General features: G+C 52.4%; 1 protein-coding gene across 2 annotated transcripts in view; it reads left to right on the top strand.

Annotated features, from left to right (window-relative positions):
• The first annotated feature begins 731 nt into the window (after window positions 1-731).
• WFDC1 (WAP four-disulfide core domain 1) overlaps window positions 732-25,894 on the top strand; it is a 31,953-nt gene continuing 6,790 nt past the window's right edge. The window contains 4 exon segments of one of the 2 annotated variants that reach the window (NM_001244987.1): window positions 732-998; window positions 15,654-15,837; window positions 19,791-19,874; window positions 20,795-20,935. In NM_001244987.1, the coding sequence (NP_001231916.1) occupies window positions 855-998; window positions 15,654-15,837; window positions 19,791-19,874; window positions 20,795-20,935 (553 nt within the window). In that variant the 5' untranslated portion in view covers window positions 732-854. 2 annotated transcript variants of the gene reach the window in all.

Genomic DNA, 25,894 nt, shown 5'->3' with positions numbered 1-25,894 from the left:
GTCACAGTAGGCAGACAGGGCTGGGTGGTGACCCAGCTCTGTTCCCTGCTGCCTGATCCCAGGCATGGACTGTACCTCTGTTTCCCCATCTGCAAAATGGGCATCAGAGCAGTGTCTGTCTGGGGGTTGCAGAGAACAGGCAATAGAATGTAAAGTTTGTGAAATCTAGATCCTTGTGTGAAACACACGCAAGCTGATATTTATAGCACACTTATGACGTTGGGGAAACACTACACACACGCACAACAGCATTGAGCTCTCCCAAGAAACACACGATGTGAGCAATTGTCTGCACACTGGCGTCAGAGAGAAGGTCACTACCATTCCCGGCTGTGCATCCTCTTCCCACAGCCCCGGCCCTGCTGGGCCCATTCAGCAACAATGGTGCCCTTGTGGGCAGAAGGGTGAGTCAGGCCAGTTCAAAACTTGGACCAGGTAGCAGCTCAGAGCCCCTTTCCCCCCCTCCCCAGCCTGGCCGCCCCCCAAAGCTGGCACCGTCCGAGGAGGGGCCCGCCCAGCTGCAGGGAAGTGCTCATTATCGCAGTGTGACAGGGCCACTCCCGGCCACGTCTCCCAGCCAGCCTGTTGCTCCCGTCTGCTGCCTCTGCCTTCTGAGCAGTCTCTGCGGCCAGATGTAATAGGGCCGGCTAAAAATAACCCGGTGGGCCGGGCGGGCGGGCGGCCACCGTCGGGGGAGGGGGTGGGGAGGGGGCCGGGGCTGGGTGCAGACACATGATCCCAGGGACCTGGAGTGGAGCTGAGGCCGTCCGGCAGGCGGTGCACACTTCAGCTCCCCACTTCCAGGACCTACCCGGCGGCGAGGGGGCCCCTCGCCTCTGACCGTCTGGGAGGAAATGCCTTTGACCAGCCGCAGGATGGGCAGCGGCCGGAGGAAGGTCAGCTGGGCGCTCTGCTTCCTGCTGCTGCTCCTGGAAGCCGCTCCGGCCAAGAATATCTCGAAACGGGCACTGCACGTGAGGCTGGCGGAGAGATCCCGCGTAAGTGCCTCGGCTCGGGGGCGGGGGTGCTGGGGGGAAACGGGTGAACGGGTGATCCCCCCACTATTTGACCCCCCACCCCCACCCCGCCATCGCGGGTGGTCCAGGGCAGGAGTCTGTCTCTGAGTTGTGCCAAAGTCGGGTGGGAGGCAGATGGAACTCACGGCCCTCGAAAGCCTCCATGCCTGGAAGTAAAGAAGCAAGGGGCCCCTAAAAACGCCCAGGGGGGCAGTGACACGTTTTGGCCTCCTTTCTCCTGACCCGTCGCACCTGATTTAAGAGTCGGAGGACTTAAAACGGAGTGCTGCGCCTCTCCTGTCAATAACCACATGTCGATAGGATGCAATTATGCATCCATGCGGTTCCTGACTCATTCAATAAATATTTAGTGGAAACACAGCCAGGCGCTGTGTGCGGTCCTGTGGGATGGAGGCATCAGCTCCCACCCTCCAGGGTGGCACAGTCTGGTGGGGGGGCGGCCTGGGTGACATGTGATAGCAATACAAAGGGATGCCATGCCATGGTGAGAGGCGAGAAGCATGCGCCCTGCAGCCCTGTCTAGGTTTGAATCTAGACTCTGTTGCTGACTGGCTGTGTGACTTCAGGAAAGTGGTTTGACGTCTCTGAGCACCAATGACCCCATCTGAAAGAGACTGATGTGTTGCTTTCACTTCCTTTCATCCAATATGGATGTTTGATCGCCACTGTTTGCCTGGGCCCCTATTGCCCTAGATGTGGGGGTGCAGACATCACATCCCTACCTGCCTTGGGGAACTCGCATTACCCCCTCAGGCTGGGGTTGCAGAGAATGAAGGAGAACTGAAAGGAACCACACAGCACAAGGACAGCTTGTTTTGTTGTGCTTCGTGATGCTGCAGTTTTACTAAAGGCAAGTTTGTAGCAACCCTGCTTGGAGCAAGTCTATCGGCACCATTTTTCCAACAGCATTTGCTCACTTCGTGTCTCTGTGTCACATTTGGGTAATTCTTGCACTAGTTCAAACTTTTTCATTAGTATTCTATTTGTTATGTTGATCTGTGATCAGTGATCTTTGGTGGGACTCTTGCAAAAATGTCATGACTCACTGCAGGCTCAGAGGATGGCTAACAGTCATCAGCAATAGGGTATTTTTTAAAAAAATTTTTGATTATAGTTGATTCACAATGTTGTGCCAATTTCTGCTGTCCAGAAAAGTGACCCAGTCACACACACACACACACACACACACACACACTTTCCCCTTCTCATACTCTCTTCCATCATGTTCTATCCCAAGTGACAGGCTCTAGGTCCCTGTGCTGTATGGCAGGACCTCGTTGCTTACCCATTCGAAATATAATAGTCCCCATCTACTAACCCCAAACTCCCAGTCCCTCCCTCTCCCCCTTGGCAACCACAAGTCTGTTCTCTATGTCCATGAGTCAGTTTCTGTTCTGTAGAGTGGTTCATTTGTGCCATATTTTAGATTCCACATGTAAATGATTCATATGGTGTTTGTCTTTCTCTTTCTGACTTACTTCACTTAGGATGAGAATCTCTAGTGGCATCCATGTTGCTGTGAAAGACATTATTTTGTTCTTTTTTCTGGTTGAGTAGTATTCCATTGTACATATGTATCACATCCATTCATCTATTGATGAACATTTAGTTGGTTCCATGTCTTGGCTGTTGTGCAGTGGGGTGTTTTTAAATTAAGGTGTATACATTGTGGTCCAGCAGAAACGAATCCAACTAGGAACCATGAGGCTGAGGGTTTGATCCCTGGCCTCGCTCAGTGGGTTAAGGATCCAGTGTTGCCACGAGCTGTGGTGTAGGTCGCAGACGCGGCTCGGATCCTGTGTGGCTGTGGCTGTGGCATAGGCTGGCGGTTACAGCTCCAATTAGACCCCTAGCCTGGGAACCTCCGTGTACTACAGGTGCCGCCCCTGAAAAGAAAAAGAAGACAAAAAAAAAAAAAAAAGACAAAAATAAAATTATAGGTAAATGCAATGGATGCCCAGAAGAATGTGTACAGCTATGCCCCCAAGAGAGTCAGGGAGGGTTTTCCAGGGTTGGGGACATTCAGCCTGAGGCTTTAAAGAATGAATAGGTGTCTGCCAGAAGAGGGAGAGGGAAATGTTTAATGACCCCAGGCATGGCATTGAGGCTGATTGCAGCCTCCACAGCTCACATTTTACAGGTGAGGCAGGACCCCACGAGGGTGTAAAGCAGCAGAGTAGCAGGTGAAATAGTGCTAAGTGCTTGGAGGGGACGAGCTCTTGTGAGACGATGTAGTCACAGAAGGCTTCCTGGAGGAGGTGGCCAGATCTTGAAGGATTATTAAGAAGTAGGAGGAGGAAGGACATTCCTAGAAGAAGACTTAGCGAGGCCTGAGGCACTGCGGCGGAAGCAGTGCACCTGGAACCCTCTCGCTACAGGGGAGGGCACGCGTGTGCAAGGAGGGAGTGAGACACTTCTCAGGTTGGATTCCCCTGTGCTTTTTGCTGGCCCAACAGGACGATTTAGGCCTCTGAGTGTCCAGCACTTTGGTTCTAGGACCACAGAGAACTTTCCAGTACACCATCGGGCCTTGTCTCCACCTTGTCCTGGAGTGTCACAGGAGCAGATGCCGTGACCTCTCACTAGGAGGCACAAGGAGCCTGGGAAGTTTGGGGATAGTGTGCACAGGGGATGGGGGCGGGTCTTTTAAAAAACACAGGCCTGGAACTGAAATCACTTCTGGCCACCATTTGTGAGAACGCAAGCGCGCTGAGTAATTTGCACTGACTGGATTGGAACTCCCCCCACCCTGGTTATCTAAGGATCAGCTTCCCTCTCCAGCGCCTACACACAGAGGTTTGTGCCAAGAGCATGCCTCAGAGGCAGCCCTGGAAAAGACAGACTGCTGACTAGTGGCTCAGAGGTTGGGGAGCCTGGGCAGGGAGTCTGGGCAGAGTACCTGGCCCAGGAATTCATCTCAGTGGCATCTCTAATGAGCTCTGCAGCCTTGGGCTGCTCCCTGCCCCTCTCTGGGCCTCAGGTTGTTACCTGGAAAATGAAGGCAGAGGACCAGGTGATGGCCAAGGCCCTTTCAGTTCTGATTCTAACGTTCATGCAAATGTCCAACAGGAAATTGAGGAGTAATAGGAAGCAGCCCCCACACACTCGGGAGCAAGACTTCATAGGGGGCCCCCATCGCCCTACTCTGAGCTGTCAGCTCATCCACCTTGGCCCTGGGCCCTATGGGCCAGGGCAGGGCGAGGGGAGGCTGGACATCCAGGATGCTGCTGAAGCCAGCTTGTACCCACTCCTCAGAGTTAAACAGAGCCCTTAGTAAAAGTTAAGTCATATAAATGTATAATCATATAATGTATGTTAAGAAAGAAAGTCAGTTCTCCTTGGGAGAATCAGTTCCTGATGATTTTGGTAGCATTCCTACCATTCTCTCAGCTCTCGGGGTCATTTGTGTCTGTGGCATCTGTGTGGCAGAAATGCCATCTATCAAGGTGCTATTACACATCTCTTCCCAACTTCTCTTTTAGCAGCTTCACGTTGGTAGTGTTTTTTTGTTTGTTTGGTTGGTTTTTGGTTTTTTTTTTTTTTTTGTTTTTGTCTTTTCTAGGGCTGTACCAGCGGCATATGGAGGTTCCCAGGCTAGGGGTGGAATCGGAGCTGCAGCAGCCGGCCTGCAGCACAGCCACAGCAAGGCCAGATCCAAGCCGTGTCTGCGACCTACACCACAGCTCGTGGCAACGCTGGATCCTTAACCCACTGACCGAGGCCAAGGATCGAACCCTCAACCTCATGGTTCCTAGTCCAATTCGTTTCTGCTGCACCATGACGCGAACTCCACCTTGGTAGTTTGATGTCAGTCAGGGCGGGAGGTTTTACGCCGTGGGCATCTGCAGAGGTTGCAGGCGGAGAGCTGGTGTTAAATCTGGACCCACAAGGCCTCCGGCATCCTGCGTTCAGGCTCCTCCCCTTTTCAAAGCCCCGCCCCTTGGCGGAGTAGGCGCGGGGGAATGGGGGGATTGCCTGGATGCTATAGGCATCTTTCTGCCCAAGAGACAGTGCCAGAGGGGAAGCCAGGACAGGCCTTTTGGGGAGACTTTTATAAGGAGAAGAGGGCTTGTCCTCCGTGGGCCTCCGTTCCCTCATCTGCAGAGGGGGAGGTGGCAGTGCTGCTTTGCAGTCCAGGGGAAAGACGGCAAGAACCCGCAGCTCCGTGCGCGGGTCGACACCTTCTCTATATGTGTCCTGATCAAATCAAAGCAAAACAAAGACAGAACCAGGTATTTAGGAGGCTGGATAAGTTGGCATGGAATAGGTTAGGATGTGGAGATTTTTTTGGTTTTTGTGTTTGCTTTTTAGGGCCACACCCGTGGGGCATAAGGAAGTTCCCAGCCTAGGGGTCCAATCAGAGCTGTAGCTGCCGGCCACAGCCACAGGAACTGGAGATCCAGGCTGGCTCTGTGACCTACACCACAGCTCTCAACAATGCTGGATGCTTAACCCACTGAGCGGGGCCAGAGATGCAACCCACGTCCTCATGGATACTAGTCAGGTTTGTTATTGCTGAGCCATGAGGGGAACTCCAGGAAGTGCAATGTTAGTCAGTGGCCCAAGAGCCCTCCTGGAGAATTAAGGTCAGCGCTGTGCTGTGTTCTGGGCTTTGCTTACCTGGCATTTGATGAAGGTTGTAAGAGCCATTCTTCATTGAGTGTGTCCTGTGTGTCAGGGCAAGCATTCGCCATGCGTTATCTCAGGATCTTTTGAACACGTCTCCCCAGTAGCATGCGTTGTGGCTGCCCTGTCAGCCTGGGGACCATGTAGCCTGATGGCCCCCCTAGGTGTGACTGTGGCTTTGGGTCTGTTTTGTCCCTTAAGCTCCCATCCAGGCCAGGTGGAAATGGCTCTGCGGTTTGCACCCTGCCCCAAGATGCTTGCCCAGCGGAGGGGGCACTACCAGCTGCAGCAGCCAGGAGCCAGGGGTGCATCTTGTAAGGCTTAGCGTGGAATGGGCTGTCCCTTTGCAGTTAGCCTGCCCAGGGCTGCATCTTCTGGGCACAGAGGCACTGTGGCAGGTGGCAGCCTGTGCCAGGCATGTTCCCTGGTCTCTCCAGGCTGGGCCTCCTCTCTCTGGTTACTTCTGTTGGCGCCAGAGTTTTCTAGTGCCTCTTTGGTTTTCTGCTAAGTTGGCAGGAGTGGGAGAGGCAGGTGGCCCGGAGCTGTGCATATACCACCCTGAGCTCTCATCCTTCCCTGAGTCCTGAAGTCCTTACCTCATCCTGGAAGCTCTGCCCATGGAGCCCGCTTGGCTGGTGCGCAGGAGGGGCCAAATGTTGGGGTCCATACGGTGGAGCAGGTGGAGCTGAAAGCCCGTGGCCCCACTTCCTCATCCCCAGGTGGGAAGCCTCTAAAGAGTGACTGGATGCTTTCTCAGAGGGTCCCCTTGGGTTTGAGCTCTGGGTGCCCATGGCAGTCATCTGTGCTTGAATGGTCCCTGGACGACCCCTCCCTTCCCCGTCTCATGTCCCCAGTGCCCCTCGGGAGCTCCCTGGGGTCCCCTTGCAAATAGACCCCCCTGCCCTGAAATCCTGGTCTCAGATCTGTGTGGTGGATTTGTGTTCCCCCCTCCCCCAAAAGATCTGCTCGCGTCCTAAGCCCTGGGGCCTGGGTGTGTGACTTTATGTGGAAATAGGGACACGGTAGTGTGATCAGCTAAGATGGGGACATATGGGAGTGAGGGAGGCCCTTAGTCTCGTGTGGCTGGTGAGCTTAGAGGAAGACAAGAGGCACAGAACAGAGGCACGGGGAGAGGGCTGTGTGAGGCCGGAGTCAGAAGTGAGAGTGATGCTTCTCAGGCCACGTTGCTCCAAAGATCTCCAGGAACCACCAGGAGAGAGGCCTGGAACAGACACCCTCCCCTCCCCGGCCTCAGAAGGAACCAGCCCTGCTGACACCTTGACTTTGGACTTCAGCCTGTAGAGCTGGGAGATGACACATTTTCGCTGTTTTAAACCAGGCAGCCCGTGTGTGGTTACGGCAGGCTAGAACCCTCATGGAGCAGCTTCTGCAAACGGATGCAGTCAGTTCTGTTGTTTGCACCTAGCAGCCTGGTGTAGACATTTCCCAGGGGAGGAAGTCAAGGCCAAAGCAGGGAGTGGCTCACCACTGCCCCATTCCGGCCGTGGACGGGTAAAGCTGTCGTTGGGTCCTCAGAGTCCTGGAGGCTTTCCTCGCTCCCTGCAAGACCTGGGATTGTACCCCTGCAGGACTCCGTCAGCAGGGCCACCAGGATGCACATCTGGAGGGAGGGCTGCTCAGTTCCTGGCCGAGACCCTGTGGGTCCTCCCTGGGGGCTGGAGAGAGGGGACATGGGACGTCATGGTGAAGTGCTCCCTGTCGGCGGGGTCATCCCTGGGGGCCTCGTGCAGGGCCTGGCCCATCGCAGGCTCTCAGAAACATTTTAAGGATAAGAGGGGTGAGCTGGAGGGATGAGCAGAAGGAAGGAAGGAAAAGGAATGGTGTGAAGTTGGGGTTTTCTCCTCCCTGAACCTGGCTTCCTTACCTGAGATTTCAGTCCTGTAGTTAATTCCAGGTAGAAACAAATGAGGGAAAAAGCATCCAGGAGTGCTTGTGGGAGAGGGAGGGAGACAGGAAAGCAGGGGGAGGCATACCTGACTGTCTGTAGCGGCGCTGGTCACGGCAACACAAGTGGAACCAGCCCGGATGTCCAGGAGCTCCGCATGGGTCCCCAAAATAGGTCTTAGCCACACGGTGGAATATTATTCAGCTGTTAAAAAGGAAAGAGGTACTGAGCATGCTATAGCCTCGATGAACCCTGGAAACATCATGCTCAGTGAAAGATGCTGGTCCAAAAAAGCCATATATCATAGGAGCTATTTGTGTGACATGTTCAAAAAGGGCAAATTCACAGTGACAGAAAGTAGGTTAGAGGGTGCTGGGGGCTGAGGTGGAAAGAGGAGGAGCTGCTTAATGAGAATAGGATTCTTCCAGTAACACACACAACATTTTTTTTTAAAAAAGAATGACTGTTTGGGGTGATGTAAACGTTTTTAGAAATAGAGGTGGTGGTTGCACAATACTGTGCATTTCATCAGTGCCCTAGAATTGCACACTTGAAAATGGTGAAAATGGCAAATTTTATGTCGTATGTCTTTTACCTACCATGATAATCTTTTGAAAAAGCAGTGGGAACCTGAGGTCCCTCTTAGGATTCTGTGAAGTCTCCTGGGGAGACTTGTCTTAGCTTTGGGGGTCCCCTCCTCAGAGAGCTGGTCCCTGATGCCTGAACACCCCTTACGTCGCTTTTAAAACTTTTCGGAGTTCCCTGATGGCCTTGTGGTTAAGCACTCGGCATTGTCACTGCTGTGGCTTGGGTTCGATCCCTGGCCTGGGAATTTTTGCATACGCCGCAGGGACTGCAAAAAAAAAAAAAAAAAAAAAGTTTTCACAATTTCTTGACTTCTCCTTCTTAACATTATAGCTCCCTTATGATGACCTGAATGGTTGTTTTTTTCTTATTCTGGCCTTTAGTTTCGCATCATCTGCTTTCACAGATAAACCCAAGAAAGCAATTCCTTTGCTTTTCACTGTGCGATGTTTGGTTGATTTCTATTTGTCGCTGGTCCGGAGCTGAGCCATGTGAAGGCACGGGCCATGTCTTCTGGTTCGGTTCAGCTCAGATGCAGCCTGTGCACGGCTCATAGTAGGCCCGGGAACTGTGAGTTTACCATGAAATAAATGAATCAGTTACATGAAAGCTTTCGAAAACAGACGAAGCGGGATGGAAAGTTCTGGAAGACTTTCAGGTGCAGAGTGGGGCTCCATGGAGAGCAGCTGAGTGTGCAGCCTTGCTCTCGACATACACTGGAGTGGACTGTCGTGGTGTGAGAGCCCAGATGGCTCAGTACCTCTTCAAGAAAGTCCCATTAGCCGAGCACCAAATGGCTCCTAGAGCCAAATTCCCAGGCGTCAGGAAGTGGCATTCGTCAGCCACACTGGACTGCAAGCCCTGTGTTCCAGAGAGACACGTATTTTTAGATCTTTGACGTCCGAATTCCAGAGGAAGAGCAAGTAAAGCTTAGAGGGAATCTGGCTTTCTTCCTGCACCAAGCAAACCAGTCCTGGGCGCATTTTTATGGGTCAGGCTGTTAAGTCTCTGGAACATTCCAACGAAACAGAAAGCTCTTGCCCAGGAATGAAGGGGGTGGGCGATGCGGGTAAACTGGGGCAGCTATAGAGCCTGGATTCTTTCTCCTTAAATGGAAATGGTTTACGTTTTTTCCCTGATTATAAAAACAATGATGTTTACTGTGAAACACACGGAGACAATACAGAAAGGCATCAAGTAAAAAGCATCTAAATTTTCCCTCTAAAACATAGACTCTGTTGGGATGTGGGTGTGGGTGTGTGTGCGCGTGCGCACGTGCACCTAGACTTTTCCATGAAGCAGTTACACTCAGCTCATAGTGTTTCCTTAATGGTATTTTGCTCATATGGTTTAAAATTTTTTTTATTGAGATGAAGTTCCCATAATGTAAAATTAACCCAACAAAAGCAGTCCATTCAGTGGCATGTAGTACCTTTGCAGTGTTGTGCAACCACCACCTCTATCTAGTTCCAAAATATTTCCATCACCCCAAAAAGAAACCCTGTACCCATCAAACAGCTGCCTCCCCTCCCCTCCCCCCCAACCCCCAGCACCTTCAATCTGCTTCCTGTCTCCATAAGTTTCACACAGCTGTGATCCTCCAATATGTGGAACTTGAGTCTGGATTATTATTCATTCTGGTTTGCACTTGGCATTTTTCATCACACATGAACTATGTTCCTGTAACAGACCTGCGTCCTCTTCTCCAAGGGCCCTGTGAGGTTCCAAGGCACAGATGTGCCATTAATCATTGATCCAGCCTCCTCTGGTTGGGTATCCAGCTGTTTGCTCCGATGGAATCTGGACTTAGACCCACGGAACTGGGCTTCCCACTGAAGCAGCCCAGAACTGTGTCCTAAGGAGAGCAGCAGCAGAATGGCTTTGCAAATCTAGAGGCTTCCAAAACTATCCCCTCAAGGAATGGAAAAAAAAAAAAATAGACACCAGGTTGAAACCTTAACGGAACCATCTTTATCCAAGTAGGGCTTTCGGCGCCGGCACGTTCTTGTCTGATCTGTACCATAAATATAAGTTCGGCAGCTGCTTTGAAGCCAGCCTGCCTTACACTCCCTGGGCAGGAATGAAAATGCCAGGTGGGCACGGTGAGTGGTCTGGGATTTTCATAAAGGATCTTGCCAGTCTGGGGAGAGCTGCCTCTTTTGTCAGAGGGATTGGACATGCTGTTATCTTATTTTTGGCTGCGTGGCATCAGAGGGGAAGGCTGGCTGCAGAGAGCAGGGGCCAGGATGAGCTCTTTCCAGAAACGTGTCCCTGGGGACAGCAGTTCCATGACTACATCCAGAGCTGGGGCTGGTCCACAGGCAGGTGGGAGGCAGGGGCATGTGAGCAGGGGGTCCCCAAGCTGGCAAAGCCACAGGAATCTCATGGGCTAGACGGAAGCAGCTCCTCAGAGCCAAGCTCCCGGGACAGGAAAAAGCCAGAGTCAGACAGACCCAGGCTTGAATCCTGCGTCTGCCGTGTGACCTGGGACAAGTGCTTTTGGTATTTCTGCGCCTGTTTCCTTGTCAGGCAAGTGGGTTAATACTATCAGTGACCTTGGGGGGTTATAGTGAGATTCAGTGGGTGAGGACCCAGCACAGCGTTGGCACACGGTGAGATCTTCGCCCATGCTGCCTACCCTACCCTCATTTGCGATCAGACTGCCCATGTTCTGAGCCTGGTGCTCCCCCATGCAGTGCCCATGTGCCTCGGTTTCCTCGCCTGTATGATGGGGACAGCAGTAGTACCTACAGGGGACCCTCAGAGTTCCCTTAGGAACTTTGCTGCTTCTGTGCCACACCCACCACCACCTCGCCCCTCCCCCCACCCTCCCAGAAATGATGGCATCGCTTCGGAAGGTCTTCTGTTTCTTCACACCCCACTGAGGTCCCAAACTCCTCGGGGGCAGAGATAGGCTCATAGGTTTCTTTTGCATCTGCGTCAGCCTCACCCCTAAAGCATCGTCGTGGGTGAGCGCTGGAGGGCGGGAAGGAGGGAGGAGGCAGGGAAGACTGGCAGAGGCGAAGAGTGGAGCCACCTCGAGTTGAAGAGCATGCAGCAGATCCTGGCTATGGGACCCGAGCTGCCTGAGGCCATGGAGTCCACAAAAATAGAGGGAATCATAAAACCAGTGGATGCACGTCGCTGAGCCTCGCACCCCAGGGGTGACCACATCCACTCTCTCTGCAAACCCCTGGAGTGGGCACTTGCTTCTGTACCCATTTAGCAGGTGAGGAAAACAGAGGCTCTGAGAGGTCGCTGAATTTCCTGTATGATCCCACAGTGACAGGGGTCCCAGCCAGACTCATCTGATTCTCACACCTGAGCTCAAACCCCCGAGCAGTTCAGCCTGACTGTTTATGAGGTTTCAGCCTTAGGGACATCAGTCTTGACACACATGAAGATGGGACACAGCGTCTCAGTTCTCCCAAAGGAGGAAGAGGTGTTAGGTGAGCAAAGGCAGGGATGCGTTCTGAATGGAGGGAACAGAGGCAAGGAGGAGGCTGGGGAAGATGCAGTATTTTTTGGCCGCACCTGCGCCACACGGAAGTTCCTTGAGGCCAGGGATCAAACCCACGCCATAGCAGTGATCTGAACCAGCAGTGACAATGCCTGATCCTTAACCACTAGGCCACCAGGGAACTCCCAAGATGCAGTGTTAAACACGGAGGGACAGTTTCATGTCAATGGGGCTGCCTGGTCTTCAGGATCACCTGCACTGGGATGGCGTGTAAGTTGATCAGTTGGTACATGGAAACGCCCAGAAGGATGCCTGGCATGGGGTAGACTGCCAGGAAGTGCTGCCCATCACCATCACAGTCGTGCCTCCGTTATCATCATCATCACAGCTTTGGTTCAACCCCATCAAATATGAACTGAGCAGCTGCTGCACGCCAGTTCCTGTCGTAGGTGCTGGGGACACAGGTGGGAAGAGAACGGAGTCCTAGGAGAGCACGTCTAAGGGGACAAAGAGAAATAAGTCGGACGGTGGCGGTCCGTACACCCTTCTCCCAAGGATGATGCGGCTTTGGAGCCACCTAAGGCCGGCTGCGGGGAACTGGGAGCGCCAGATGAGGGCGCACGTGAGCAGAGACCTGGAGGTAGCGGGAGCCGGAGCCAGGTGGTTATCCGCTGAGCAAGGCACAGCCTGTGCAAAGGTCCGGAGGTGCAACCTCAGCGAGGCAGGAAGGAGCGAGGGAACAGTGGTGGAAGAAGGGAGGGAGGTTAGAGACGTGGAGCGGTGTGGGGCCTTCCGAGGACTTCGGCCTTTCACTTTTAAACCCCCATCCCCCATGGGCTGGGAAGTGATATCTTTATTTCCTTGGTCAGATAACTGTTCTTTCACAGAAGGCCAGGAAAGGTCCTTTGTTTAGGACCCTCTGCGAGCCTCACCTTGCATGACATGAAATATTTTTCAAAACATTTAATCCTTTAATCTGGGCTCCTCGGTGAAATCGGTTCTTTATCACCCAGGACCATCTGCTGTTGCAGCCGCGCCATAAATCACTTGGGCGATTTGACTTCTAAGGCGCTTATCTCTTTTGTTCTCTCCGACTTCTGAGAAACTGACATTTGGATTTTCCCTGGAGAGCAGTGGCGCATCGAAAATGGATCTCTCCCCGCGCCCCTATTGGGGGGGCTACCCTGGGGAAGGCACCGCCCGGGAGGCGGCGGCGGCGGAGGAAAGCGTTTGCCGTCTGATCTGTAAATTTCACAAACGAGGCTTGATGTGGCAACAGGCTGCGCGGAAAAACCAGCCGTCCGTTCCCGCTACGCGCAGGCATCCTGCGTCACCCCCTGAAGGAGGCCGGGCAGCTGTCACCTCCCATTAGGGTTCCACTGAGGCTCCACCATGGCTCCAATGTCGTTCATTCTGAAGAAAATAAACTGAGAGCTAATGGCGCGGGATTGTGTGCCCCGCCTGCAGCTGGGAAATTATTTGCGAGGAATTAAGGGGACCCGCCGAGCAGGGGGTGGCAACACAGCTGAACCAAGAGTTAGAAGATGCAGGAGTTATAAGATCTCCCTTCTGCTTTGGCTTCCTTTCTGCCAGATGTTGGCTTCGTATGCGTTTTTTTCTTTTCACCAATTAAATGATTTATGTAAGGGAGCAAAGAGAAATTCGCTGGGTACAAACCACATAAAATAGATAAGCAGCAAGGGATTACTAATAGCACAGGAATTATACTAAATATCTTATAATCTATAATGGAAAGTAATCTGAAAAAAATACCTACATATATAAATGAGTCACTTTACATCTGAAACTAACACAGTATTGGAAATCAGCTATACTTATATATATTTTTAAAAATGCTTTCTCTGGGTGAAGCAGGGCTGGGACGAGGAGCCCTACCCTCCCCAGGCTGCCCCCTGCCTCACTCGGTCACTGTTTCCTTACCTCCTGGCCCTAAGTCTTAGCCCCTGGGGGTCCCTGGGAGGTAGTTTGAAAAACCACTGGTCCTGGTGATTGCACCCATTGGCAGAGCCGTCTGGTCCGCACCTGTTCTTGGTGACCTGACGCGCCCTAGAGGGCCTTGGGAGCAGTGTGTGGAGTTGCAGCCCCTGCAATCAGTGTGGGGGACGATGTACAAACATCCTTGACCTTTGAGGGCACCTGCCATTGTGGAGTTTGCCTTTATTTAAAAAAAAAATTAAGAAATCAGAAGGGCTTTTCTTTTTTATTATGATTTTTATGTTTTTCCGTTATAGCTGGTTTACAGTGTGCTGCTGATTTTCTGCTGTACAGCAAGGTGACCCAGGCACACTTGCATATACGCATTCTTTTTTGTCACGTTGTCATGCTCGTAAGGGCTTTTCTTGTCATCAGGAATTCTTCATAAATACTTCTTCTTTTAAAATGTTTAAAGTGTCTTCTTTAAATAAAAAAAAATGTGTCATTGGCAAAAACATTTTGCACGTGGGAACCATGCAAAAGAGCATGCAATGAGGAGAAAAGAGTGCCATAAGGAGACATTTCCCTCATTTTTGGAAACAATTTCTTCTCTTCGGAGGCAGTTTTTGGCAACAATTGGTTTGCATTCTCATATATCCTTCCAAGAATGTTCTGGATCTGCACAAATAGCTGCATATTACATGTGTGTGCAGATGTATATTTTAAAACATAGATGCAGTGCATACAAACTGCTACACCTTAATTTTCTTCACGATCCACCGTCTCTTAGGGATCGCTCATAAGCCGGTTTTAGTGGCTACCTGCTATTGCAGTCTGCACACAGGCATTATTTATTTGGACAGTGCAAGAGGCAGGATTTTGAAATATGTATACACTGGGCAGATTGGGAGATAAATAGGTAAGGCGTTTGAGATGGGAGGGGCGGTTCAGGCATGAGCAGGAAGCGGGGCCACCCGGGGTGGTTTTTTTCCCCTAGTGAACCCACTCTGCAAGTGTGTGTGTGTAGGGATATGTAAGACCTGCTTTCCACACATTCCCCCCCTAAATCCAGAAGCAGAGCGCCGTTCCCCCCACGACGGGTGCCTCCCGACTCCACCTCTAAAATGCTTATTTTCTTGGTCATACGGCCGTACTTCCTATATGCTACATAGTGTATTTTTAACTTTCTATTGAAACTATACCAAAAAGTGCAAAAAGCCAGAGTCCGGTTTCACGAATCCCCACAAAACGAACATACTGTAATCAACGCCCAGATCAAGAAACAGAATGGGAGTTCCCACTGTGGTGCAGTGGGTTCCTGATGCACCTTGTCTCTGTGTTGGCGCGGTTTCATCCCGGCCCCGCGCAGTGGGTTAAGGTTCCGGCGACGCCACCGCTGTGGCGATTCGATCCCTTGTGCGAGAACTTCCACATGCCGAGAATGCAGCCAAAAAGAAAAAAGACACAGAACGGAGTCAGCCCCCGGGACCCCCCAGGCGCCCTTCAGGTCACCACCCCTTCAGTGACCACTTTCCTCGTTTCTCACACCAGACATCAGCTTTGCCTGTTTTTGAACAAAAATGTGCATGGATTCACACTATAGGTCCTCTTGTGAGCTGGCTTTTTTTTTTTTTTTTCTCAGTATTCGTGAGGTTTATCCAAGCTGTTTGTTGTGTGAGTTTATTCATTTCGTGTATGATTTGTAAATTCTCAAAGCTCTATATAAACATGGATTATAAGAAATATACATGTATAGATAGAAATATCTATGTATGCATCTGGAAGTGTACATATCAGGGTAGGCACTTAACATACAGCTCCGCCCGATCACGTTATCCTTTTTCTTGCTGATGGGCGTACAGTCGTTTCAGTTTGGGGCTGTTACAAAGAGAAACAGCATCTTTTTATCCTCAGAGCGGTCGGCTGAAGTTGGTTGTGCTGTGGTCACGCGAGGAGGCGGCGGCTCAGGGAGGCCCAGAGGCTCGCCGGCGGCGCCCAGCTCGCAGGGGCGGGGCTGGGGTCCGCCCTCGGCCCCGCCCCGGCCCCGCCCCCGGCGGCTGCGGCCGCCTCGCCCCGCCCCGCTGACCCCGCCCTCTCCCCGCAGGCCGAGGAGGCGGGCGGACTCCGGCAGCCCCGCGCCGACCGCTGCCCCCCGCCCCCGCGCTCGCTGCCCCCCGGCGCCTGCCAGGCGACGCGCTGCCAGGCCGACTCCGAGTGTCCGCGACATCGGCGCTGCTGCTACAACGGCTGCGCCTACGCCTGCCTGGAGGCCGTGCCGCCCCCGCCAGGTAGGCGGCCCCGGGCCTGGGGCTGAGGTGGGGATGGGGGAGATGGGTCGGGGGCCGGCACGGCTGAGGAGCGGTCCTGCACGACGCTGCCCGACCGGAGAAACAGCTGGACTTAAGCCTGGGCACCTGGGCGGACCTTTCTGTGAAATGGGAACATTGTGTACCTTGAGCAAACATCAAGGTGGATGCCCTGGACGCCTGCTGTATGCGGATGTCACCGCTGCAGCCGGAGGGCTCCAGTCGTGGGGACACAGGTTCCAGGAACAGTGCCCGCTCCTGTGAAGATGGGGAATTTCTCATTAGAAAGAAAGAGAGAGAGAGAGAGAAAGAAAGAAAGAGAAAAAGAAAAGATTTCCAGCTTTTCTTAAAAGTACTGGCCCGCATTCCCTGGCCCTCCATCTGCTGGAGCCTCAGGTGTCCCTAGATAGCAGTGGGGGCCTCCCCTTTAACAGGGACCACCCACCCCTGCAGGCCCACTTCCCTCATGATGCCTGGCCCTGGGGGTCTTGGAGATGGAGACCTGCCAGACCCGTGAGGGATGCAGATGCAGACAAAATCCACTGGCTGGCGGATTGAAATGAGGGCCAGCATCCAGCCGTGCTCAGCGGTGCTCAGCCCTGCGTCCTGCCTGAAGGAGAGAATCAGCAGGATGTTTGTTGAATCTTAACCCCTTGAATCTTTTTGGGAGAAACAGCCCTCAGAGATTCATCTTTGGAGGGGAGGAGTCTCAGATTCTTTCTGGAGGGGTTTGGAAGGGGAGGGAATGGAGCCTGAGTGGAGAAAAAGTGCCCCTCCACAGGTGCGATAGGAGGCAGGAAAGTTTCCTGCACTCTTGGCTCTGCTTGAGGCTGAGCCTCGGAGGACAGCAGCCTGTCCGAACTGTACTTGCAGCCAGAGGCTTCCGTCCCCGGGGCCTTTGTTATAGAAGGTGGCCCTGACGACAAGGCAGGAATAACCCACTTGGGTTATTGGGTTATGGTCTTGGGGGCTGGCAAGGTCACGGTGATGACAAGCGCTCAGCCCCCTTAGTAATGCTCATCATTACACTCTCTGCTGCCTTTGAGTCCTGCGTCTTGGCTACGCTGGCTCCTACAGGGCTCTTTCTAAGGAGGACAAAATAGCACCCCATCCTGGTGGGGGAGGCACATAAAAGTACTCCCATTTGGTCAGACAGGTCAAAAAGGTGTCCCTTCCTTTGGACTGAGATAGGGCCTGGGGCCTGACTTGCCACCTACAACAGGTGCTTTTGGGCAGTGCGCAAACTGTGCAACTGTGCATGACACTCCAAATAGCCTTTCCGTACATCAACTCATTTAATGCTCACATGGTCCCAGGGGGTGGAGAGACTGCTGTCAGCCCTGCTTTACAGCTGAAGACACTGGAGCTCAGAGAAGCCGAGTCCCTTTCCCAAAGTCACACAGCAGGCAGACGTGAAGTTTCATCATCTTCTGACTCCACAGACGTCCCAATCAGTGGAGGCTTTGAGTGTGAACACGTGGGGCCCCTGGGCCCGTGTGTGGAATCCCTCACTGCCCAGAACACCGTTCCTCCAGACGCCCCCACAACTCCCTTCCTTGCGTCCCTCCTTCGCATCTTAGTGCAGAGGTGGTCACTTTCCCAGCGGAGGTTCTTTCTCTAAGTGACAATCTTTCCTCTGGCCATTCCTGCCTTCACTGCTTAAGCTGCCTGCATAGCCCAGTCTGGAGGATTGCATTTTGTTTACTGTTTCCCCCACTTGGAGGCCATGAGGCAGAAAGTTTGGTCTGCTTCCTTCATTGCTGTAATCCCTCCACCTGCAACAGTCTCTGGGCACTTAAAGATACTCCGTGAATATTAAATGAATCCAGGAAGGCCTAGCTTTCACTGGCCAGTAGGAAGAGCCTCAAAATATTAGTCATAATAAAAATTATGATCATAACTAGAACAAGATTTCTCACCCTTGGCAATCTTGACATTTGGGGTTGGATAATTCTAATTGGGGGGCTGAGGATGTTGAGCAGCACCTCTGGCCTCTCCCCACTAGGCGGCAGTAGTACCCCACTCCCTCACTGGGACAACGGAAAGTATGGATGGATGTTTGCTCAGGAGGCAAAATTGCTCACTGTTGAGAACTGCTCATAAAAGGTGACTTGCCCCAAGCCCTGTTCTAAGCAACTTAGATGCTTCCTTGCAGTCTCTGTGTGGGTTCCCTCCAAAGCAGACCCTGAGAGAAGCTCTTGGGTGCAAGGAGTTTTTTAGCAGGTGATCCCAGGAAGTTCTAGGCAGGGAGCAGAGAGGCGAGACCCTGGGTCTCCAAGCCTTTAGAGTTGGCAGATTGATGGGAGGCCTTGACCAAGTTTCAGTATTCCAAAAAGTATAGCAAAAGGTGTGCATTTCCCTGTGGAGGAAATATTAATAGTTCCCATTCAGTAAAAAATAGCATTGAAAATTCTTTCTTTTTTTTTGCAGCCACACTGGTGGCATATGGAAGTTCCCGGGCTAGGGGTCACATCGTAGCTGTGGTTGCTGGCCTACACCACAGCCACAGCCACAGCCACACTGGATCCAAGCCACATCTACAACCTGATCTGCAGGTTGCCACAACTCCAGATCCTTAACCCACTGAGTGAGGCTGGGGATCTAACCCGCATCCTCACGGACACTATGTCAGGTTCTTAACTGGCTGAGCCACAGTGGGAACTCCTAAAAATACATTTTCTCACATTTCTAACATTTGCATATGTTCATGTTAAAAACATTACCAGTGACATTTAATGTTTTAAGTCCAGAGTGGACGGAAGAACCAAAAGGGTGGAAATAGAGGCAGCGGAACCGTATCCTGTCACCTCTCTCTCTCAGGAGTTGCAAACTCCTGGTTTGTTCTGTTGTTTTCATTTCCACGCTGAGAGCAACCGTCTTATAACCATAGTCTGCTCTTTTAAAGGAAAAAAACTAAGCAGCCTGTTTACCAATACCTATCTATCTGCTTTCAAAGGTGCCAGACAGCACATCAGCCCCTTTATTTTTGTCGTATTTTGGAGTCAGACTAAAGCAGGGGTCATAAACAAATGTGATCCCAGACTAGTCTTACTCGACCTCCAAAGGGCTTACAATTTTTTAAAAATTAATCACCTACATTTAAAAACTATGTGCTCGTGTACTTTGAAATATAGACTTAAAAACAAACAAAAAAACAACCTGCAGACTCTGGAAACACCGAGAAGAGCTGGGAGCTGACCAGCCGCTAACCCATCAAGGCAGGAACATGCTCCGGTGTGCCATGGCCCTGCTCGGCTTGCCTTTCTCCTTTAAGTTACCTTTCTTCCCTATGTCCCCAGAGATATTTGGGTTTTCAGCCCCTATTTTGAGTTTTGAAGCCCCTTCGATCTACTTTTCATGGGTCACTCTTACTGCTGAAAATGTATTGGTTAGAGAAGAGGCCAGGCTGCTGTAACAAAAGGATCCGTACACTTAGGAGCCTCATCTCTTAGGTGTTTACTTCCCCCGTGGTTAAAAGGCCGGAGTGGACGCGTGGTCCATGGCAGGCAGGTGGCTCTCTTCCACAGTCATCCAGGGACCCAGGTTCCCTCCGTCCTGTGGCTCCACCTGGTCAGCGGCTCCCAGTGTGCAGGAAGGGAGAGGGAGGGAGGCACCAGTGCAAAGGCAAGACAGGGAGGAGCAGCATCACTTCTGCTCACATCCCATTGGCCAGAACTCAGTCACATGGCCACATCTCGCTGCAGGGGAGGCTGGGAAATGTAGTCTCCAGTGTGGCCACCCAGTGCCTGGCTGCAACTCCCAGTGCTGTTACGAAAAGGAAGGGGTGAATTCTTGCTGGAGAACCAGGTTGCTTCTCCCACAGGGAGCCTCTGTGTTTCCTCATGAGATGTAGGCTCCCCGGCCCCAGAGACTGGGGCACTTCTCAGCTGCCCAAGGAGGGCCTTGATTTAACCATGCTTTGTTTATCTTGTCAGTTTTAGACTGGCTGGTGCAGCCCAAACCTCGATGGCTGGGGGGCAACGGCTGGCTCCTGGATGGTCCTGAGGAAACGTTGCAAGGTACCTGCAGGTGCTGCCAACCCACGGCAGAGCCAGGGTCCCTCCTGGTCACGGTCCTGCCAGGAAACATGAGTAGGGGCAGCCTCCGCCCAGCCCTCTCAGACCCTCGCCACCTCGGACGGGGCTGGCTGGGGCTTGGCCAGGTTCTCAGAATCCCCAGAACAGTGGGGGGTTTGCAGTCCCTGGGAACTGGCCCCTCCCGAGGCGGGGGAGGGAGAGGGAGGGGCCGGGGTTTCAGGTCCTGAGATGAGCATAAAGGGTTCCCTGTTCCCTGCGGTCGAGGCCTCCTCCCTGGGCGGGTGGAGAGCGGTTTCCAGAAGGAGCGGCCCAGGGGCCCGGAGCGCTGTGAGGGCAGGGGTGTGAGCGAGCACCTGTGAGTGAGCACTGTTGCATTTGTGCAGCTGTGCTTGTGACTCCACACACTTTTGTGTGTGTGGCCGTGTCCCATAGACTGTGCTTATAGCTGGGTGTCTGGGTATTTGTGCATCTGTGTTCACACAGACGTGTGTGACGGCAGGTGTGGGCGTGCGCATGTGTGGGATTTGTGTGCATCTGAACGTGGGTAGGGTTGGCTCTGTGTGTGTGTGTTAGGATTTGTGGGGCAGTGAAAATGGGTGTGTGCCGTGTGTATAGGATTTGGGCGTGTGAACGTGTGTGTGCATGTGACTCTAAGCATGAGCATGTGTGTTTCATCACATGGCAGTGAACATACACGTATGTGCATCACGCTGCTTGCCAGGGTATGTCTGGGATTATGTGAGTATGGGCTGCCATTGTGTGTGTGTATGTGTATATGTGTGTGTGTGTGTGTGCACATGCCTCTGTGAGTGAAACCCCGAGCACAGCCTGGAAACTGGGGTGCAGATGAGAGCTCAGGGGCCGCCCCTGAGCTCCCGATATGTGTCCCCCCCTCCCCGCAGCAGAGGCCTGCAGCACCACAGAGGACGGGGCCGAGCCGCTCCTCTGCCCCTCAGGCTACGAGTGCCACATCCTGAGCCCAGGTGACATGGCTGAGGGCATCCCCAACCGCGGGCAGTGTGTCAAGCAGCGCCGGCCAGCAGGTGAGTGTGGGCACAGGAGCCTCACCCCGCACTTCTGGAACCCTGCATGGGAGCCTGTCCTGCAGGAAACCAGTGGTGCTGGAGGCTGGCAGTGCCCTCCTCCCCTCCCTCCTCTCCCCTCCCTCTCCCCCCTCTCATTCCTCATCCGCCCTGGACACAGGCAGACCCCGCTCTACCGCCTCCTCCTGGCTGACCTTGGGGTCAGTTGTTTCATCTCTCTGAGCCTCAGTTTCCTTCTTTGTAAAATGGGGCCACTTCACACTGGGTTATGGAGATTCGTTGAAATCAGACATGTGAAGCCAGAGCAGAGACAGAGGTAAGAGGTGCTCAGCAAATGCTGATATTTTATATCCATCTGTCTATGCATTTTATTTATTTTTATTTATTTATTCATTTATTTTTGTCTTTTACCTTTTTAGGGCTGCACCCATGGCATATGGAGGTTCCCAGGCTAGGGGTCCAATCAGAGCTACAGCTGCCAGCCTACACCACAGTCACAGCAATGCGGGATTCCAGCTGCACCTTCGACCTACACCACAGCTCACAGCAACGCCAGCTCCTTCACCCACTGAGCAAGGCCAGGGATCAAACCTGCAACCTCACAGTTACTAGTCGGGTTCGTTAACCACTGAGCCACAACAGAAACTCCCGCATTTTCTTTTTTATTTTTTTGCTTTTCAGGGCCACACCCGCAGCATATGGAGGTTCCCAGGCTAGAGGTCCAATCGGAGCTATAGCTGCCGGCCTCCGCCACAGCCACAGCAAGGCTAGATCCGAGCCGAGTCTGCCACCTACACCACAGCTCACGGCAACACTGGATCTTTAACCCACTGAGCGAGGCCAGGGATCCAACCCAGAACCTCATGGTTCCTAGCTGGATTCGTTTCTGCTGCGCCACAATGGGAACTCCCTATCTCTGCATTTTAAACTGCACAAAATTTGAATCGCCTGAAAACCCTTAACTTCCCTCTGCTTGGACCGTTCAGCGTGACTTATTTAGTGTTTCTCTTTGGAGACAAGGCAGGGAATACATGTGCGACAGGCAGGAGCTGCATGGCTTTCATCTGCATCCTTTCTGGAGCTCTGGTGGTGCAGTAGGTTAGCACGTGATACTTAAATAGTTGGCATCCTTTTCCCCAGGAGAGCAAGGACCTCTTGGAGGGGGTACCTAAAAGCTCCTCCTGCCCCATACAAAGCATCTGTTTGGGAGGTTTGCTCTGGAATTTGGCAGGAATGTGTGGCAAGCAAAGAAATCTGGGACTTCAGAGAGATGTCGGGTCGCCTCGTCAAAGCTCGTTGGAACTTTGAGGCCACACCCTCAGGGCCCACATCCCCCTTTTGGCATCTCTTAGCCCTGATAGCGGAGGACAGCCCCTTAGTCAAGGTTAAGAATAGGAGTTCCCTGGTGGCTCAGCAGGCTAAGAACCCGGCGTTGTCACTGCTATGGCTCAGGTCACTGCTCTGGCACAGATTCGATCCCTGGCCCCAGCACTTGCTTATGTTTCAGGTTGGCTGGGGGAAAAAAAAAAAGATTTGAGGATCATTACAGCGACCCTGTTGGCCAAAAGAACCTGTCGGGGTGCGTTGTCTGCCAAAGCATTTTTCTCCCTGATTTGAGAATTCCTTTCTCTGGGGTGTTTCAAGAAAGACACAGACATTAAATCCTGGCATTGTTATCATTGCAAATACGGCAAATAATAAAATTATGAGGCACTGATCTGTCTCAAGAATCCTGGTTCCTGGAATTCTGAGCTTTGGGAAAAAAAAAAAAAAAGGCCAGAAGCAAACCAGGAATCAGATTTCTTCCACACCCCACTTGCTGTTTGTGGTCATGAGAGGGTTTTCCGGCCAGACAGCCAGGATCCCAGACAGCCCATGGCCACCTGGCCCCTCGATGCTGTGTGTGTAGCAAATAGCCCAGCCTTTTCAGGCCTCACTTTCCTTATCTGTAAACTGGGCGTGTGATCATTAAATTGCTTCCCAGACTCTGTGATGAGTCAGTGAGTTGATCTACCAGTGACTTCACCGAACAGAATCCTTTCTGTTTGCGTCACTGCATCTGCAGACACCACATTGCAGCACGTATGGACGGGGTATGCAGCCCTTTGCACACACAACCCCAAGGGCAGGTCAGCCTCTAGGAACCTGCTGGAATATGGAAGGAGCAGCCTTTTCCAAAAGAGAGGTGGGGCCCGGGGCGGGGGGTGGGGAGGGGGGAGTCAGGAGTCCTTTAAACCAGAATGTCCTTTTTGTAGCTGGAAAGGCCTGGAATTCCTTGGCATTTCTCATCTCCTGATCTTGCTTGTTCAGTTCTGTGACCTCCAGCACCAGGGTCAACCAGACCAGTTCAAACCAGTTCTCGAGGGACCAAACCCGCTCAAAAAGACCCACTTCGAGGGTGGAGATAAGTGATGAGCAGACAGGTGACTGCACTGATGGTGCCTGCGGTTCTCGAGGCCCTGAGGCCCTTGTGGCTGCTCCGTGAGGCTCCAGTGCGAGCCTGCGAGGGTGAACTGTGACCAAAAGCAGCAGGGAGTGTGATTTTTTTTCTTTATTTTTTATGGCTGCACTTGTGGCGTTTGGAGGTTCCCAGGCTAGAGGTCGAATGGGAGGTACACCTGTGGCCTACGGCTGAGCCAAAGCTGCAGGGGTTCCAAGCAGCAGCTTGCAGCAATGCTGGATCCGTAACCCACGGAGCAAGGCTGAGGATCAAACCCGCATCCTCACAGAGACCACGTCAGGTTCTTAGCTCGCTGAGACACAATGGGAAGTGCGTGGAGTGTGATTTTAAGAGTTAGATTAAGGCAGCAGCATCAGAACTGCTGCGACGGGTTCCAGTCCTGCACCATTCTTCCCAGGTGCCCGTGGGGAGCTAACCTAGCCTTTCTTGGCCTCAGTTTCTTTATCTGTAAGATGGATCAATGCGGATCATGATAGTAATTGGTTCTTGGGGGCGGGTATGAGGCTTGGATGAGAGCCCACTTACAGAGTGCTGAGGGCAGGGTCTGACACGGAGTAGGTCCCCCACAGGTGTGCGTCACTGTCACCTGTCTTAGGGAAGCAGGAGGACCTGAGAGCAGAAACCTGCCCAGACGACGCACGCCCCTAACAGGCGGCAGAGTGGGAATTCAAGGCCACCCACGTGCTCCGGAGCCCAAGGCTGTGTGCCTGCCTCTCCCGCCCCGCAGGGATGCTGGGACCTGCTAGATGGAACTGGAGGTGAAGTTCCCCGGGCCTCATCCCCAGAGGGCTGTCACTTAGCACAATTATTGGTCATTGTGCAGGAGTTTGGAGAAATCCCAACAGCTTCCCTTGGAGCAGCGGGCCTGGGGAGGAGAGACTCACCCTGGTAGCCAAGGCAGAAGCCTTTGATTTTAAGTTTTTTTTTTTTTTTTTTTTCACTGTGTATTTGAAATACTTTCTGTCTTAAGTGGCACCAAGAAGGGGGAGTTCCCGTTGTGGCTCAGCGGGTTAAGAACCTGACACGGTGTCCGTGAGGACCCAGGCTCACTTCCTGGCCCCACTCAGTGGATTAAGGATCGGGTGTTGCCACTAGCTGCCGCATAGGTCGCAGATGCGGCTTGGATCCCGTGTTGCTCTGGCCGTGGTGTAGGCTGGCAGCTGCAGCTCAGATCCAGCCCCTCACCTGGGAACCTCCATACGCATGTGCGGCTCTAAAAAGACAAAAGACCAACAAACAAAAACTGTTTCCTTCCTCATGCCCTCGCTGCCCCCCACCCCACCCCGCTCTGTCTCCATGTGTATAGAAATCTACATAGTCATTTTTCAAGACGCTCTGAGAAGAAGTGGCAGGTCTCGTGCCCACGCCCAAGATGCAAGTCACCCCTGAGAGCCGGCTGCCACCGGGCCCAGGGACCCTCCAGAGCTGACAGTCCAGGACCCTGGACCCTAACGCTTGAGAAGCTCATGTCTTTCTCAGGAGGAAAATGAGCACTGACACAGGCAGTAGCTCTGATTTCCGGGAGAGCAGAGTCGGGATCCTCAGGGTATCTTCTTTAAAAAAAAAAAAAAATCTTTATTTTATTGAAGTCTAGCTGATTTATAGTGTCCAGTTGATTTCAGGTGTATAGCACAGTGATTCAGTTATTATATATATGTGTGTGTGTGTGTATCCTTTTTCAGATTCTTTTCCCTTATAAGTTATTTCAAAATACTGAGTAGAGTTCCCTGTGCTGTAAGTAGGTCCTTCTTGGTCTTTTATTTGTTTTTAATTCTGTCATTTTTATTTTTACTTTATTTTTTCCTTTTTGGCTGCCTTGCAGCGTATGGAGCTCCCCAGGCCAGGGATCAGATCCAAGCCATAGCTGTGACCTGAGCCACAGCTGCAGCAGTGCCAGATCCTTAACCTACTGTGCTGGGCTGGGGATCAAACCTGCGACCCAGCGCTCCCAAGGTGCTGCCGATCCCATTGTACCACAGCGGGAACTCCTATTGTTTTTAGTTTTAAATTCAATTTTTATTTTCTCCGGGAGTAGAGTTGATTTAGAATGCCATGTTAGTTTCAGGTATACAGCACAGTAACTCAGTTTTACATACACACACATCCATTCTTTTTCAGATTCCTTTTCCGTGTAGGTTACTACAGGATATGGAGGGGGTTATGTCTTTTATATATAGTAGTGTTTGTGTTAACCCCAGCTTCCTGATTTATCCCACCCGAATTCTGGGTGAGCATCAAAGGCCGAGATGTGGAGGTGACCCCATGCTCGCTTCTGATAAATGGACTTCACCGGATGCTGCATCAGAAGGATAACGGGGTCCCACAGCCCTGAGCAGGGGCTCCCATCCATAGATTTATTTTGTAAAAGTCGCACTTGGGGAAAACACACGAGGTGTGAGGAGGTCCGGTTCCGCCCCAACCACCATCTCCGCCTGTGGGGTCAGGGGCCAGAATTCACCCCACAGAGAAGGGAGGGCAGGAATGCCTCAGAGAGCCTC

This window comes from Sus scrofa, chromosome 6, assembly GCF_054392235.1.
Source record: "Sus scrofa isolate SSC_HxYL_T2T_F1_AM1 chromosome 6, Sscrofa_HxYL_maternal_Yorkshire_Landrace_v2.0, whole genome shotgun sequence".
NCBI lineage: Eukaryota > Metazoa > Chordata > Mammalia > Artiodactyla > Suidae > Sus > Sus scrofa.
Note: the sequence above shows the minus strand (reverse complement) of the source record. Positions and strands in the feature narration are given on the sequence as shown.